At 33.9% G+C, this 19,506-nt stretch overlaps 1 protein-coding gene across 2 annotated transcripts in view; it reads right to left on the bottom strand.

Moving 5' to 3' along the window:
- PCDH15 (protocadherin related 15) overlaps nucleotides 1-19,506 on the bottom strand; it is a 2,067,151-nt gene that overhangs the window by 232,169 nt on the left and 1,815,476 nt on the right. For both annotated transcript variants that reach the window (XM_031956966.1, XM_031956965.1), the window contains 2 exons: nucleotides 2,922-3,227; nucleotides 1,128-1,352 (listed from right to left, as the gene is read on the bottom strand). In XM_031956966.1, coding sequence (XP_031812826.1) covers nucleotides 1,128-1,352; nucleotides 2,922-3,227 — 531 coding nt within the window. The remainder of the gene's footprint in view (nucleotides 1-1,127; nucleotides 1,353-2,921; nucleotides 3,228-19,506) is intronic.

Here is a 19,506-nt window from a genome sequence, read left to right as displayed (position 1 = left end):
ATCTGTAACTCAAAAACTGATAAAAGACTTAAATCTAAACACTTCTGACATACAACATTTGGGATTCTTTCCTTTGATCAAATACTCCCCTGTTCAGCATTCACAACCCAGCCCTGAGCTACCTTTGTTAGAAATCATTCTCCATTTCCAACATAGTCCAGAAAAATTGGTTTTGCTATTCTCCATGCTTGGCACCTGGTCATACTCCATCTCTACAACTTTGCACAATCTGTCCCTCATATCTGAAATTTACTCTTTTCTCACTTCTGTCTCTTAGACAGCTTCTTTCAAAGCTTGAGTTAAGCCATAAGCTCCTACAGGTACTTTCTTTACCCCCTTTCTAGGTTCTTATGATCTTGTCCTCAGATTCTTCTCTTTATTTTGGATTATATATATATATAGTTTCCCTCAATGTCAGAGAAAGTTATATTATTTACTCCTCCTAGTAACTCCTGCCCCCTACCAAGTGCCAAGAATATAGTAGTAAAATTAAATATAATGAAAAAGGGAACATCCAAAGGATTGTTATTCATTCCGATTCCATGAAAACATGTGAAAGAATAGAACAAATCACACATCTTCCATATTTTAGTATTGACAATAGTCTTTTCTACCATAATTTTTTTTCAGGCTTCTTAAACTTTACACCATTATCATCCTTCTTTCTTACAACAGCCACATTCTATTCTGTTCATATAGCTTAATTTGCTTTGTCATTCCATGACCAATGGGCATGATAGGAATTGTTCTGTAAATTTGTCTTTAAAAAGTTGCCCAAGGTTAGAGATTAAGGTTTCAGTTCAGCATCATATAATCAATCTGTCAAAGGCAGTAAGTGAACTCAAATCTTCCTGACTTAAAAGAATACTCTCTTTACTATACTTTCTCTTTTTTAAGTTTGCTTTTATTCAGTTTTTTTTTTCCTGTATTTATACAGGATTGATTATAGAGGAAAAAAAAAAAAAAACATATGTGAGTGGAAAGTATAGCCTAAACACTAACAGTTGCTATGAAATGGGGAAAACCCCCACTAATGATTAAAAATGCAGTGACTTGGCCAAATACTTTGATTTTTGGATATGTCCATACAAGTTGATTTTTTCCAGTGAATGTTATCTCTTCCTTACCTTAACGATCACTGTGACAGTGGCAATGCCTGGGGGCATGGTTCCTCCTATATCAAAAGCCTCCACCAGAAAAGTGATATAGGCTTCGTTCTCTGGAAAGGACTCATAATCCAAACTCTTCAAAAGGGACAGTTCTCCGGTGAAAGGGTGAAGAGCAAATAAATGTTTTACTTCCGGGCTTCGAATCCGGTAGGAAACATTGGCACCAAGGTCAACATCGGTTGCCTGTAATGAAATAAATAGAACAGCATTTAAATTAGAGTTCTTAACCTACAAAACAGATACAGGAGGAAGTCAAGTAGGATTTTAGAGCGCGAATTTATTCGCTGCTGGTCTACACAACCATTCAGTTGTTCATTCATTCAATTAGCCAGCATTTATTAATCACTTGTATTTCCTTCTTGGATTCCATAGATCCTTTTAAAGTTCAGCCCAAATACTGCCTCATACACTTTTCCTCATTGCCCTACTTTCCTGATTATTTTATTTTATTTTATAAGGCAATTAGGGTTAAGTGACTTACCTAGGGTCATACAACTAGTAAGTATTAAGTGTCTGAGACTGGATTTCAAGTCTTGCTTGGACCAGTGCTAGGTACTGTGTGGATGTGAAGGACACCAAAACAGTAACAACAATGACAAAACAGTCCTTTCCCTCAAGGAATGACATAATGTAGTTTTGGGGAAAAAAATATTACATTTTCTACAAATGTTCCATTACAAATTAAACTAACAAATAACAACAGCAACCAAAATTATTGCACTGGAAACCACAGGAAGGCTATCACTTTCAGCTTTTCTTTTCTTTTTTTTTTTTCAACATATATAATTCCATTAAAAAATAAATTGTTCAATTAACTTCCATATACCTTCATTAGATACCTTGTATGTATCAGAGATTAGGGATTAAAAATGCAAAAAAGAAATAAATCCTGCTCTCGAGGATTTTATATTATGAGGGATGAAGAAAGGGTTATGTACAGAGTTAAGCGGAAAAAAGCAAAGCAAAGCAAAACAAAACAAAACAAAACAAAAAACCATGAAAATACTTATTTTTTTGGAGGGGCCAGCTAGATAGGACAGTGCATAGAGCACTGGTCCAAGCAAGACTTAAAACCCAGTCTCAGACACTTAATACTTACTAGTTGTATGACCCTAGGCAAGTCACTTAATCCTAATTGCCTTATAAAATAAAATAAAATAATCAGGAAAGTAGGGCAATTAGGAAAAGTGTATGAGGCAGTATTTGGGCTGAACTTTAAAAGGATCTATAGAATCCAAGAAGGAAATACAAGGAAGGAGAAAATTTTATCTTTATTACCTTCCCTCAACTTCAAGTTCAACAAATCTGAGAACATGTTTTCAAAAAGAATAAATTAGAATAAATATAATACTATATAATTAACGTCAAAATAATATATTCTATCATATACACATGAATATGCACATAGTAGGCAATTTGGGATTCTGGGTTGATTGATTGATATAGTCTTTCTCTAAGCTTTTTGTTTGTTTTTTAATAACCCATTAATAGTATTTTATTTTATTTTATTTGGTGGAACATTTAGTATTAAGTGACTTGACCAGAGTCACACAGCCTTTAAGTGTCTGAGGTTGGATTTAAATTCAGGTCCTTTTGACTTCAGGGTCAGTACTCCACTATGTCATCTAGCTGCCCCCAAGTTTTTATTCTTCCATATGTGGATTCTAAGAATAAATTTTAGGAGGAAAAATGAACTACTTAGTTAGAGCCATACTAATGTCGGCCTAAGAAAGTGTAATTTCGTTCACATACTTCTATTTGGAGGAAGATGGCTCCTGCTGGCAGATTCTCTTCAACAACAACTGTGTAGGTAGAGTTTGTGAAAACAGGACTATTGTCATCAATATCCAGAACCCTTATTGCCAGGGTCAAGGTCGAATGCCGGGGATGCACAGCTCCGTCTGTTGCGATCACAACGAGTTCATAGTAGTCTCTTACTTCTCGGTTAAGTTTAACTCTTGTGTAAATAGTTCCATTTGAAGTGATCCAAAAAAGATTGTTGAAATTTCCCAGACTATAGTGTACTTGACCATTTATGCCAGCATCTGGATCTGTGGCCTAAATGAAATCAGAAACAATGAAATTAAAATAACTTCATGGATAAATTGCTAATAAATTATTACAAATTATTTATAATACATTCAGTATATAAATTACATGTGGGAAAAACGTTATTTTGTAATTATTTTATTTTTGATTGGAAGTACATTGAGCTATTGTTTAGTTATTTCCATCCTGTCTAACTCTGTGAACTTGTTTTGGCGTTTTCTTGGCAAAGATACCAGAGTATTTGCAATTTTCTTCAAGAAATCATTTTACAAATAAAAAAAATTGAGGTAAACAGGGTTAAATGATTTATATAGGATCACACAGTTAGGAAGTATATAAGGCTTAAGTTTGAATTCAGGTATTCCTGATTCCAGAAACAGAATTTTAACTACTTCTCTAGCTCTCTATTTTCCCATTACTGATCAGTCTTATATCTTTGACCCATTATCTGAACTTTTCTGATTTGCCATTTCTTAAAAAACAAATCTTGGTAATCCTGATTCTAGGATCTCACCATATTGATGCCAGATATTACAAACTATCAGTTTAGCTTACTGCAATTCTGAACTCTTCACCTTGTGAGATCCACTAGTTTCTGCCACCCCCAGTAGCAAGGATTATAACTGTATGCCATACAGCTGGTGAAAAAAAGGGAAAAATATGGTTCTATTTAATAGAACATAGAGTAGCCTTTGAATAAGTATCTCTCTATTTAAGTACTCACTTTCTGAGAGAAAACAATAAAATAACCCAACTAAATATAATCATAATCACACTAATACACATTATAAAAATAAATCTGAACAGTAAGTTGAATACAGAATGACATTGAATTTCATAGTTCAGGGATAATGACTTAAAATTGTGATATAAGCTAAATTGTTCTTTATTATCTATTTCAATTCTTATTCTATCATCTTTTCAGTGTGTGTCCATATCAGAATCAGTGAAATACAATATTCTAAAAGAACTCTATAAACCTCAAAGAACTAAACAGAATAAATTTCAGAGTTGTCTGGGGCTCCGATGGCTTTCCCATCCAAATTATTCTCAAGTATCAATTTTTACTTCCACACTTCCAAAGAGTGATCATCTTTTGCTCAAATTCCTCTACATCAAAGGTACCCAATCTAGTTTACTTTAGAATAGCACTAATTATAAGGATGTTTTTCTTTACAACAAGCCTAAGACTTCCTCCTTGCAATTTCTACCCATTTCTCCTGGTTGTGGTTTCCCTAATTGTTAGGATTCTTACAAGATAATAAGTCGGTTGTCTAATTTTAGCATCGCGCTTAGCAGTTCTCTGGTTCACTAATGTGTTTATTACTCATTGGAGTTCTACAAGATCACAAGCCCAGGAGATTCACAAGTCACAGCTCCCACAATCCCACTCTTGGAGGAGGAGTCAACCTTTGAGTTCACACTTCTAAAAGAGCATATAAAAGGACAAGCTCACTAGAAGCTCTTGGATCCTCAGTCGGGAGTCAGTTGGGGAGGCTTTGGATTCAGAGAGAGCAAGAGGCTGAAGCTGGCAGAGGCAAAAGAGTAGCAACAGGAGCTCTTGGAACCCAGGAAAGCTAACCAGGCTATTTTGAAGGAGACAATAAAGGATTGAACTTTTAACGGCTGGCTGCATTTGGGGTGATTATTGATCAGAACTGAAACTAAGGCTGCCTCCAGAAGCTCCCCAAGAAACCTGCTCCCAGAGAATGAATATATTTAAGAGAAGAGAAGAAAACTATATCTAATCAAGCAGAATGAATCTAATCTCTCTTTACCATAACAAACTATATGCAATCAAGACCTTTAATTGCATGAGGTCAAAGATCATCCATATCACTCATCTTCTAAAGCAAGTTTCACCTTTAGGATAGCTATAAGATGATGAACTTTTGATGACAGAAGTATAGTTTAGTTATCAAACAACTGAAAGATTTCAGTGTATACCAGAAGAAGGAATAAAAACACATATGAAATCACAGATCTCTAAACTGTGGAATTATTCACTGATAATTACCATCAGTCATAGAGTATATTGTAATAATAATAGCTAATAAAGTAGCTTTAAAGTAATTAGCATTAGAATGTACACCATGGGAAACAAAACACATTATCAAAAAATATCCCACTGCTTTTTATTGTTATGTTTGAAAAACAGCTGAAATGGGACAAACCATAATTTACTATAGAAATAAACCTTTCCAGACAATACTTACAATGATTTATTTAGGAAATTCACTTCCTGCCTTTGATCTCTTCCTCTCCAATTTTGGAGCTATCTAGCCTCAAACATATTTATGCATCTATTTTTCCATGCAATTTCCCTATAAGCTTAATGTAAGGAGAAAATCCTCAAGATTAAAGCAATTTTTATCTTTATGGATTTACCAAATGTCTTTTTAGGAACAATAAAGCTTGCTTTTCAGGTATCTTCCTAGGAAGAACTCACCATGTTTCTCTTCCTAAATGCTGAGTTCTGTCAGCAAGAATATTCTATTAACATTTGGTGATGATTGTCTAGCTATTCTAACTGTTAATCCTGTAAATTAAAAGGAAATGTCATGGAACAAAAGAAGTGAAGGAAGATGAAGGTGAAAAGAAATACAGGCAGAAATTCACTAAAAGGGAGATAAGGGAAAAGAAGGGAAAGGATGTTTGAAAATATCCAACTATAGAAACCTATTTCAAATAGCTCCTGAGTTCTTACTCCTATTATAAAGGTTTATTGCACTAATTGGAGATTATCTGTGAGAGATATATCTATGCTCTGTCTACCCCCTTCTCACCCCTCCCATCACTGTGCTTTCCCTTTAAACTATGTACAGAAGTATGCTCACATATGATGTATACTCTTTGCAAGTTGTTTTTTAATTCAATTGTCTGTATGTTTACTAAATATGTGTTGACATAAAATTCAGAAAGAGCACTTTAGTGTGCTATTGCCTCTAATCTTCATAAAGTTAGAGACCATATTTTCTGCCCTAAATTGTTTGATAAAATATTACATATTTAGGAATTGGTGACAGAGTATATACAGAAAAAGCTGACCTCCAAATCAGGAAGAACTGCATTCAAGTTCTCCTCTGCCAAATACTATATCACATAATCCTGGTCAATTCCTTTATCTCATAGTGCTCTAAACATTGCTCAAGACTTCAGAATATCCAAAAAGGGTATTGACCTTCTTAGTTGAAAATATTAAATACTGGGAGTTTCTTACATCTATAAAATTGCCAGTCTAGTCCCTTTGCTCTCACTGAATTGATGCAAGAGTTATTCTCATTGTACAGAAACAGATATTCCAATGTGTAGTTTTTGATGGTAAAAAAAAAAAATGGCAAGTGTCTAAGTATGGCAACTATAGAAAAGAGAAAGACCTAGATTTGGACCTAGTAAATAGTCCGAATCACTGCTGATTATTTCTAGAGGCTATAATTAATTTACACTGAAAAATTTCAAAAGATTTGTACATTCATCTGTGAGTTGCTCCTCTTTTAACTCTGATTATAACCCAATTTCATTCTAACCAACAGTTTTTGTGAATTTCTATGATCAAAATTATCCTCTCCCATTAGCCAAGTTGACATCAATCAAACTCTCTGAATGTGATGAGGTTGCTACTAGGAAAAGAGACATCAGTGGTCTGGAACTTGAAACTGATATCATTTGCTAGTTCTGGTAGGATTTGACACCGAATGTCCTGCCATCATAAACCTTCAAGAACTCAGGTGGATACCTTCAGCACATGGAATAGTTGCAGAGAAGGAAAATGGAAGAGTCAGTTTATGTTTCACTGAAAACTTGAAACTCAATAATCACTTTGAATCAAATGGAGATTTGGCTCAAATAAATATCCTCCCACCAGAAAAATTCTGATAAATAATTATTCTCATCTAAAACTCAACTAAGTGGAATGTAAAATAGGATCAGTTGTTATTCAAGAACATTCCCTGTTGCAAGGCACTGTGTTGTAGTTCTTCAAAATAACTGGAATCAATCTTAACAGCTGTGAAATGATAATTATGTGTAACTGATGCCAAGGAAAGGGAGAAAAACAAGGCACTTGGCTGGCTGATTTTGTAGCTGCTGAGCCAAAAACATGCAACTATGATAAAGCCACTTCATCCACTTTCATAGACCATGGTGTATTGCACAGACATTGTGAACACAATGTACATTCATGAGGTAGATTGATAGAGTCAGATAATTTTATGTTGTGATATACAATAGACCAGACACAGTCTTGTAGATATTTGAAAGATGGTCAATTAAGAAGTGTCTCAGGTCTTAAAATCTCTGCCCTAAGATTTACTCTTTGAGAAGACCTTCGCACCAATTCCTTCATTTTGCCAATGAAGAAACAACCTTAAAGAGAAAATGTAGTGACTTCCTTAAACTTTTCCAGGCTGACATGGTATTCCCACTAATGTTCTCTGACTTTAAATCAAGAACCCTTTTCATTGTACCATGTATAAAATTTTACTATAAATGATTCATTTCTTTTGATGGGGGAAGGGAAGAAGAAACAAGAAGACTTTACTAATGGTCCCTTAAGGGCATTTTATAAAGATAATAGCTAATAACATACATGGATTTCATTTTTTGAAAATAAGGTCTTTTGAGGAAGTATTACATGATTCATACATGGTGGGGGGAAGTGAGGCAGAAACTGTAGGTGAGGAAAAGGAATGATATAAAAAGAAATGAAGAGACATGGTACAAGCAATTGCCTTTTCTCACTTCAAAATCTTTCCTGGATTCTGCCTTGATAAGAAATAATTGCTTTCCTTCATTTAGTCAAATAGTTCATCAGTCAGTTGAAGAGGAAGAAACACTGAGTGAAACTAGTGATATAACAAAATCAAATAGCATATCAATTGAGAGAAATCAAATGATACATTAGTTTAAAAGATAAACTATTCAATGAATTCCCTCAACATCTCTGGACTATAGTTTCCATGGTGATAAAATGAGGAAGTTAGGTGAGAAGATTGTTAAAGTTATTATATTCTGGGCTTTCTATGTTCTCTGTTTTCAGGTACCCTTCCATTTTGACTTTCCATGTCCTAAGATTCTTGATAGCTCAGGTATTTTTTATTGTACCTTCTAAATTCCTTTCCAGCTGAGAGTTTTTTATTCTATGTTTGAGATCCCTCTCAACTTCAGCATCTTCTAGTCAAAGATTCTCTTTGGCTCTAATAATCTGTTTTCTAAGGTTTATTCTAACTCTGAAAATCTATGTTCCAAGATGTCCCCTATCGGATATTTTACATATCAAATTTTGTCAGTATTCAACGGGTACCTCTCAGTTTGAATAGCTTATGATCTAAGAGAAAGATTTTAAAACCTTTTCTCTAAGAATAACTTTTCCTTTTTAAAATTATTCAGATCTCCAAAGTGCTATTGTTTTTGTGATTTGCATCAGTCAATGTTTGTTTTATTATAAATGGAAATCAATGTTTAAATATTTATTAATTTAAAAAATAAAAATAACAAATTCTTGACCTGATAACATAAAATTACACTTTTTAATGAATCAATTTTTAAATTCATTTTTACAGTGAAACACAATTTTAATTCAAAATTACAAAAACAATTTGTTTTTCCAAAATAAAAACAATAGTGAAAAAAGTGACATTGTTTTATATACTTTTGCAAATTTTGCTAATATCCGTCTTAATGAAAGACAAATTAAATTTGTTATTATGCATTGTTTTGGTCAAAGTATATAAAAGAAAGCTGGCCACATATATATATGGTGTGAAACAGGAGGAGTATTTAAAAGGTAAACAATGTTATAACATTATTATCAAAATTGTTTTGATCTTGTGGACCTGTTAAAAGGGCCTTGGGGATATTTGTGGCTCACAAACTATTTTTTGAGCATAGTTGATATACAATACATACTGCCTTGAAATTTGATGTTCTAAGTGGAAAATCTATTTTTAATATTCTATGTTCTATGATGTCTATGACACAAACCATCTTGGCAGAAAGTTTAATCAAATTTATTCAGCTGTAGACCTTTTTATAAGCATAGAACTAAGCATCTACTGTATTGACCAAATTGTATTCTTTCATTCTTATAAATAACTTTGAATCCTTGAATGTTATAGATCAAGTTGACCTGAATTTTTTTTTTTTTTTTTTTTTTAGAATTACTATGAGGTTACTACCTACTTGGATCTTTACTTGTCCCTGTATATACTGGGGGCAGGGGGGAGTATCATAGACTTTTGAGGGCCAAATTCTGCCACTTTAATAAATATACTTTTCTAAAATCTAAATATAGTTGTTGACCAATATCTATCAACTCATGGTCATGGGAGAAACACACCAATGGCAGCTCCTTTATTGTTGAGTTATTTCAGCCATGTCTGACATTTTGTAATTCCATTTGGGATATTCTTGGCAAAGATACTTGAGTGGTTGATCATTTCCTTTTCCAGATCATTTTTCAGAAGAGAAATGGAGGCATCTGCCAGAGTCACAGTGCTAGTACATCTCTGAGATCAGATTTGAACTAAAAAAGATGAGCCTGCTCAACATCAGTTCCCAGTTCTCCTTCCACTGTACCACATAGCCAACCATGAGGACTCATTTACTACAAAGTCAACCTACCCTAACTTCAGTCTCTCAGGACTGACGAAACATCTCTAAGGAAATTTGGTGGTCATATTCTTGGGATCTGATATCTCAATAGAAATTGAAACTGGGAGATGAATTCCAGAGTATATATTCATGATCATTTAATTTTTAAAAAATATCATGTGCCAGGCACTGTGCTAATCATTGCTGGATGGCAAAGTAAAGCAAATTCTCATGCTGAGGATATCAGAAGATTCAATTCTAATTAAACATTTACAAGTGTCTAATGTATACAAGGTAAAGTGCTATGCATGGAGGATAAAGAAACAAAACACAGCCCCCTACCTTCAGAGAATTTATTCCACTAGGTTAATGCTTGCCCTTCATTCTAAAAGAGGACCATGATTTCAGGAGGCAATACCAAGACATCCAAATGAATTGGATTTTAGTGAGGGAGGGCTGTGCAAAGTCACCTGCTTCACTTTTCCCTTCAAAGTAATTAGGTCCACTGACATGATAGAGATCAGAATAACTGGAGATGGCTCTGGATGAAATGGGAGATCTTGGCCTTTTTAAGCAAAAGTCTTTGATAGGTCTTAGTTTGACTGAGGCAACACCCATTCAGTGATCAAGGCTAGGGAGCAATTCCACTGGGAGGATATAAATATAGACTAGGTTATAAGCAAATGAGAGATAAAAATTCCTAGGAAAATAGGAATTGGAGGGTGGTTGGATTTGCAACTGAAGTATATTTTAATAAGGAGATAGCCCTTATGCTAAGTCTTAAGGAAGATAAAATTCTAAAAGGCAGAAATCAGGATAGAGTGCACTCTAGGAAAGGGGAATTACCAGTGCAAATGCAGTTAGGTAGGAAATGGAATGATTAATTGGAAGAATAGATTGTAGTCAATATTATCTGGAATCCAGAAGTTTTTAGTATGAAATAAAGCTAGAAAGATAATTTAGAGCAAAACCATGAAGGTCCTTAAGTTACATTACAAGAAGTTTTCATTTTATTGTATTGTCAGGGAACACCATCAAATGTTTGCAAGTTTAGGAGTAACATAAACTGCTCTATACCTTAAAAAATTATTTGTGATGCACAATTCACAGCCTAGCTTAATATTTTCTAAGGATAGCTCAAAATCCATTAGGTCATGCTAGCTCCCTTAATTCCCTATATAGAGCATTTAATATAGAAAATTCTAATGATACCATATTGTCCAAGAATGGAAAAGAGGGATAAAATGTAAAGGTATGAAATTTCTCTTGAACCTTCTTTTCCAAACTGCATATCAGGGTGACAATATTCAGATTATGATGGAAAAAAATAAACATGCTAGCTGAGGAAAAACAGTGCCTAAAAATCACTCCATATGTTCATATTAGTGTGAGAGGTTTGGGATGGTTTAATTTAATTAGAGTTTGTGTTTGTTTTGTTCAGGAGAGTTTGGGGAAGGAAATGAGCCAAGGGACGTAAGTAGATGAGAAACAGTATGCAGAGCAGGGATAAAGTTTTGAAATCTCCAAAGAATTTCTAATTGAATCTAGTTCTGATCTTCCCTGAATTCTCTTTACAACATCCTTTGAGAGGTCTAGGTGGTCATCCAGGTACTCTCCTTGAGCATTTCCTATCTAAAAAATGTCACTAGTCCATAAAATTGCTCATTTCATTTTTGAATAGTTAAGATCTGACTAGTATAATGATTGATTGATTTTTTTTTTTTTTTTGTCCTTCAATCTCAATAAACAAAAACAAAAATATGATTTCAGGGAGGTGATGTCATGACTTTCAAGTGAAGTGGACTGAAGTAATTCAGGGGTGTGTGAAGTCAACAGTCTTACTTTCTCTTCTGGAACCATCTGTGTTCTGTGGCAAGATCTAGATGAAGACAACTGGACATGACCCTACTAGAATATCTTAAGTGAACTACTCTAGATCATAGGGGTAGTATACAGCAGAGTTAAGATTCAAACTGATGTCCTTGGACTTTGTTTTATTTTCATTTTCATTTTCACTTTATCCACACTGTCTCCCAATTCTCAGATCTACAATGTTATAGACTTCAAGATAGAAGGGACCTTACGGCACCATCAAACTTAGGTCACACATTGTACCATGAAGAGGATGTTCCTTTGCCATTCAACAATTCCATGATGAAGTGAGAGGGTCTCAAAACTGGTTTTAGGATGATGAAAAAATAAAGTTCAGAGAGAAGTGGTTTTCCCATAATGTTATATAACAAAAAGTCCCATAATGTTCTAGTTCTGCCCCATTTCTTTCTATATTTCCCATAAATTCTTAAGAAATTCATAATAGGATCAATATCAATTTTAAAGACTGGTCCTTTTAACTATTTCAGATAGCTACCAAGTCCATTCAATCCATGTGGGTTAAATACATATGAATCCTTTTTTTTTCAACCCATGTATGTCATAAAGCAATTACATAGTTACATGAATAGAATGCTGGATCTAGAGTTAGGAAATCTCAATTTTCTGAGTTTAAATTTAATCTCAGACATATACTAGCTGTGTGACATTGGAGAAGGCACTTAATCAGTTTCCTCACCTGTAAAAAGAGCTAGAAAATGAAATAACAAATTATTCCAGCATTTATACAAAGAAAACTCCAAATGGGATCACAAAGAGTTGGACATGATTGAAAAATAACTGAATAATAAACTACTGAGCAACATGTCATAATTTACATACTATTTGTCATTTTATTATCTTTCTCAATGTCCTTTTTAGTTTTCCAGTTTGATAGGGAAGACTGAGGGATATGAGATATAGGCTACTAGATACAGCTCGTAATCCCACCTTTATCCTAGATAGATAGATAGATTAAGACAAATGGACATGACTCCCCTGGGAAATCTTAAATGAACTACTATAGGTAGGGATTTATTCCGATTCATTCTTCTCATCTGGTCATCATGACTTAGAGGGGCCTTAGAGACAATAGGATCCAAGACATAGTTGAACATGTATTCCATCTATACAATATCTCCAACAAGTGATGAGACAATCTTTGCTTTAAGACTAATAGTAAGGATGCCCATCAATTGGAGAATTGCTGAATAAATTGTGGTATATGGATATTATGGAATATTATTGTTCTGTAAGAAATGACCAGCAGGATGATTTCAGAAAGGCCTGGAGAGACTTACAGGAACTGATGCTGAGTGAAATGAGCAGGACCAGGAGATCATTATATACTTCAACAACAAGATTATATGATGATCAATTCTGATGGACCTGACCCTCTTCAACAATGAGATGAACCAAATCAGCTCCGATAGAGCAGTAATGAACTTTCTCTTGAACCATCTTTTTCAAACTCAGCGAATTGTACACCCAGCAAAAGAACTCTGGGAGATGACTGTGAACCACTACATAGAATTAATTCCCAATCCCTCTACTCTTGTCTGCCTGAATTTTTTATTTCCTTCACAGGCTCATGGTATACTATTTCAAATTCTGATTCTTTTTGAACAGCAAAATAACTGTTTGGTCATGTGTACAAATATTGTATTTAATTTATACTTTAACATATTTAACATGTATTGGTCAACCTGCCATCTGGGGGAGGGAGTGGGAGTCAAAGGGGGGGGGGGAAATTGAAACAAAAGGTTTGGCAATATCTGGGGGAGGGGATGGAGGGAGGGAGGGAAAAAATCAGAACAGAAGTGAGTGCAAGGGGTAATGTTGTAAAAAATTCCCCTGGCATGGGTTCTGTCAATAAAAAGTTATTTAAAAAATAAAAAGGCTTGGCAATTGTTAATGCTGTAAAATTATCCATGCATATAACTTGTAAATAAAAAGCTATAACAAATAAAACAAACTTAAATATTTTAAGAAATAATGACTGAGAGGAAGAAAATCCAAATGACATAAAAAATAAAGCTATCAAAAATATATATTAAAAAAAAAGATTGATAGTAAGATATGACCCATCTCCTCCAAAATATATTGTATATTCTACTTTTGAAGAGCTTTAATTACCAGAAATTTTTTTTTTCTTTTTGTCAGTCTACACCTTCTTTGATGTAACACTGTATTTGCTCATAGGTATGCACTCTGGAGCCAAATACAATGAGGCTCCCTCTTTCCTGTGGCAGCATTTTTGAGCCTTCTCTTCCCTAAAATCAATTTCATTAATTCTCCCATCCAGTTTAACAAGGTAGGAGATTTCCTTACTATTCAATGCTAAATTATGGGAAAGGAGTATTTATATTATCATAGTGACTGCTTTGAAAGACTCAAGATTGTAAACTGTAGGATCTGAGTGGATATTATAAGCAGATATTTGATTCTTTCTTGCAAATCTCAACATTAATGAAAGAAACACTGAAGAAGACTGAGTAAGCTGGGCAACAGGGACTAGAGGAATGAGGCCATATGTTTTGTTTGGTTTTATAAGTGAATTGCTATACAATTGGCAAGATAACCCAAAATAAAATCTTTTATCAGCAGTACTGTCAAGAAGTTTGTATTGATGCTTAATATCCAGCAAAGGTGCTCAGTGTGTGATGCTGTAATGAAACCATTTATCTTCCTAGAAATCAATTAAAAGTTAATTAAAATTGTTAATAAGAAAAATCACACATTTCTTTCCCTCTTGTAGTACATCAAAGCAATAAATAGCCATAGCTGCAACTTTATAATGATATGTCTGTACTTAACTTGTCCTCATAATCAACAACGTATTATGAGGCCTGAATTGTGACTGCTGATATTGCAGTCATTTCTATTAGAAAGTAGGTTGGCAATACCTAGTAGATCAGGACATTATTAAATGAGATATTGCAAGAACACTCACAAAAAACACTGGATGAAAAAGCCTAATGTCTTGAGAATTTGGTGTGGGAGAGTCCAGGTAGAAGGGCATTATGATATTTTGGGAAAACAATAGTCTAAGATGAAGTGAATTGTAGAGACAAATCAAACAAAGTAGGTGGTGGCACCTTCCGATTCTATGATTGAGATCTAGTCCATTGATTTCTCATTAAATTTTCAAAAAAGATTTATTTAATTAAGTTCTGTTTATCCCAAAAGGAATCATTATTGATGCATAGCAAAAATTAGCTTATAACTGTTATTGACCTTGTTCCCTCTTTGCATTAACCACGTATATATCATTATATCTTTGGTTGTACTAATGCATCGGGGGGGGGGGGGAGGAAGGGGGGAAGGAATGTTTTAGGTGATGACTTTCTTAAATAAGTATTGGTGTAAAATACCAGTTTTCCTATATTAGATTTCTGGAGAGATTAAATTCATCAACTTTGTCAGTGTCTGGTTCTGTCACCTCCCTAATGGAAATATACAAAGAAACAGGAAGATTACAGTGCCAAACCCTTTAAATGTTCTTTTCATCTTTGTTGTTTCTGTTGGCGATGTCACCTCCTTCTTCCTCTATTTTTATTTTATCTATGTTTCCTCCCATCTCTTTCAACACATCTCCTATCTAATTTCCAGGTCCTGTTAATTCTATTTCTTATATTTCTTAAGTGAATTCCTTCTTCTCCATTTCCATTCTCTCTATACATCAAATAAAGATTCTATGTCCTTTTTGAACTCATTTTTTCCCCCTGTAAAACCAAAAATTATCAGAGACTTCTGATTTGTAAATTTTCATCCAATGGCTTGATAATGACATTGCTCAGGATTTCCAAACAGATTTATGCCTTCCAAATTCAGCTATCAGGACTGAGCAAAATACAGTCTATCTCACTGACCTCCTTAAGAACACAGATCTGTGCACTATTCTTCCCAGACATGTCACAATCATGCTAAAACATATTAAAGCATTATGCCATAGATATGGAGAATTGCTAAAGTTCATTACAACTTTCTTCCTTCTCAAAACAGTGGAAAAAACTTCTCATTTTTGGTAGTTTTAAATGTTAGCTATTTTGTATAGTGGGTAGAGTCCTAGATTTGTAGTTATGCTAAGATTCTCAGGACTAGGAATGTGCCTTCAATATCACACCTATGACATTTACAGACTGCGAGTGAGGGAAAGTATATTTATTCTCCTCATTCTTAATATTCTTAGTTGTAAAATGAGAGGTTTGGATTAGGTGGCCTATGAAGTCCCTTCCTGGATTTGATTTCTGGTTCTATGAATACTGTGGACACTTAAAGAGTTGTTGAATTTAAGTAAGTAGAATTGATTTCTACTACTGCTTCCATTTAACCCCTAGAAAATCTAGAAAACTCCTGGATTAGAGAATAGAATCAATAATATATCATATTACCTTACTCTCCAATGTTTCCAAAATATGTCAGTTTATATATAAGGTTATGTTGAAAAATGTTTGTTAAAACTCTTAGAGGAAAATATATGTGTCATCTTTTCAGTCTAATCTGCATTATTACCATTTTCTCTGTCACTTTCTAAAGTCTAGATAGTCAATAAAACTATATCAAATCAAGCTTTGATTGGTGGTGGTTGTAAATTTCTGAGATGTAAATGTTCACACTGAAATTTAATAATCAGAGCTCATGACCTTGTTGCATCTGGGTCTGCCACACCTATGAGTCCCTCACTCAGTTCTCTGTGGATTAAGTTCCATTTCCATATTCTTGTTTTAAAAGGAATAGAATGAATCAGTTTTGTTTAATTATGTTTCTTGAAGTTTTCCCAGAAACTCATTTCTCATTAATGGCTCTTGAAGTGAGAAATAAAGAGAAAAATGTGCACTTACATCCAGTACACTATTATATACTACTCTTCTCTTAAATATGACAAGGACAAACTCTATGAGTAGATGATTGCCATTGGTTTTAGATAAGGGTTTTTTATCTAAATATAAGGAAAAATCCATTTATATCAATATTTTGCAGTATTTTAAAAATAGAAATAAATGCTTAATTTATTATATTTCCAGTTTCATGAGGAATCCTTTTTTCAAAACTATACTATGTTATGGATGCTATTGTTTTATACCATAAATTAAAAATTATATATATATATATATATATATATATATATAATCTCATTGAATTGGATGTGAAAATAAGATTATGGCAAATACGATTAGCAGAATCAACTAGGGTGGGGCAAATGGGGATTTGATCCAAGAAACTGAAATATAGAATGCAAATATCCAATACATGCATTGCCTCAGACAGAAATGAACTCAGCCTCTACTTATGAAGAATAACCCATTAAAATAGTATACTAATTTAATAGCACATTGTTAATAATGCCTATCTATGAGCCATTATAATAATTCTCATAATCACTCAAGAGATTTTATCTTAATTACTTCTTATATGATTTTTATCTTATGAATAACAATAATAGCAAATTAACTATATATATATTATTTGCATGAATTTACATATCCTAAATACTTACATTTATTTATCATTATGTTTTCTTGGGACAATGTAATCATGGTTTTATGACTTACTTTCTTTAGTCTGGTCCTTTGAGTACTGGATAACACTCTGGATAGAAATTGTATCAACCTAGAAAACTTAAGATTCTACTTGAATATGATTAGATAAGCAGGTATACAATCTGAGTATAAACACTTTACTGTGCAGGAAGAAACTATTGAGAATGGTACTGTGATTCAGACTGGAGGTCACTCATTCTAATTCAAGTTCTAAATTCTAACTTAAGCAAGGTATCTATAGATAATCCTTGCCATCCTGCCACTCCCTCAATTCATTCTCATTTAGAAATGTTAGCTTTTCATCCCTGCAGTAACTCCTCAGTCATTCCCTCAACCAACCAATCAATCATTTAGGAAACAAAGCCAAAAACAAAACAGCCCTTGCTCTTATAAAGCTTACAGAAATATCAGTATTTGTACTTTATTTCCCTTCTGTCTTACTTTTATAAAGTATCTCCACTACTGGCCAAATTCATGATCCCATTTCCCCTACCGCTACTTCCAGAGCCATTATTATGCAATAACAGGTATTCCTTACCAAGCAAGGATAAAGGACAGCTATATTTACCAGTCAAATACTTCCAGGACCATGGACACAGCATGGTAATGATGTTTATTTATTTATTTTTTTTATGAAAAAAAAAACTGGCAACTGGCTCAAAGTACTTGTTCATCCTCAACCATTTCTGTCTGATGCAATAAGAAAGAAAAAAGTTATTTGTTGAATTGCACATCTTTTAAGGAAATGTCCTTTGACTTAAATTATTCTTATCAATGACTTATCAGTTATTCTTATCAGTGACATCCTGTGAATCCAGATGCTACATAAAGATAAAGCTCACTAGGAAACTGATTTTAGTCTGGGTATTTGGGTAGATTAAAAAAAAAAAAAACAGCTTATAGTTGTTATCATGTAGCTTAACAGCTTTAATTAACCAAAGCCAGTAACAAAAAGGTCAATGAAGGAAACACTGGTATAGAGAAGGCAGCATGGGATTATGGAATATGCATGCACACACATATATGCACATATGTACATATATGTGCGTGTGCCTGCCCTTGTATGTACACATATATTCACACATGTATATCCATATACATGTGAGTGAGATTAATAAGTATCTAGGTGGTGTGAAAACTTTAAGGGAAGCCTTTTATGACTTAAGAGAGCTGATTATTCTGGTAGGCAGTTGGTGTGGAGTATCCATAGAAAATGACAAATTGAAGAGTCATAAGAGAATGGGGATCATAGCTAGGTCAAGGTCCTCCTAATAAGAATAAGGAAGGAATGGGATTTAAGGGCACCAATTATGTCCTGTTAATCTCCAATTTCCTTAGACAAGACACCAGGTTTTATCTGCTTCATGTTTCTCCTCAGAGTCTAGTATAGTGTCCTGAACATCACAATAACATCAGATATTGAGAGGTTTTTTTTTTGTTTATTTGTACATTCAGTATCTGGTACACAATATGTATTTCATAAATGTTTACTAATTATCATTACTATCACCACCACCAGCACCCCTACCACTATTACTACTACTACTACTACTACTACTACTACTGCTACTACTACACTACTACTACTTATTTTGGAATAGATTATGGGATCACATATTTAAAACTAGAAGGGATCTTGAAGCTCATCAACAAGCATTTATTAAGAACTATTTTGCACTGTTGTTCAGTTGTTCAATTGTGTCTAACTCTGTATGAGCCCATGGATCATCAAGTTCATGTTTATATTTCTATGATACTATCACTTCATCTTATTCTCTGCCATCCCCTTTTCCTCTTGCCATCAATCTTTTCCAACATCAGAGACTTTTCCAATAAGTTGCATCTTCTCATCATTTGGCCAATGTTTAAGTTTTAGTTTCAGTAAACTAAAAGAGTTCAGTTTGACTCTAGTGAATAGTTTGAAGTACTTTGTTGAGTATTAAGTGATTTGATCTCTTTTGCTTTTCAAGTAATTCTCCATAATTCACAAGGGTCAATACTGTGATGCTCATCTTTCTTTGCGGTGCAACTCTCACTGCCATATATTGATGCTGGAAAAACCAGAGCTTTGACTATATAAGCCTATGCTGAGAAGTTGACATCTCTGCTTTTTAGTATGCTGTGCAAATTTGTCCTACTTTTCCTTCTAAGGAGCATGTGTCTCAATTTCCTGACTCTCTTTGAATCCAAGAATGGACATCTAACACTGTTTCCATTTCTTCCTCTATTTGGCAGGAAGTGGGACCAGTCATCAAGATCTTAATTTTTTTAAATTTTAAGCCTGC

This window comes from Sarcophilus harrisii, chromosome 2 (genome assembly GCF_902635505.1).
Source record: "Sarcophilus harrisii chromosome 2, mSarHar1.11, whole genome shotgun sequence".
Lineage (NCBI taxonomy): Eukaryota > Metazoa > Chordata > Mammalia > Dasyuromorphia > Dasyuridae > Sarcophilus > Sarcophilus harrisii.
This window is presented reverse-complemented; position numbering and strand designations above follow the sequence as displayed.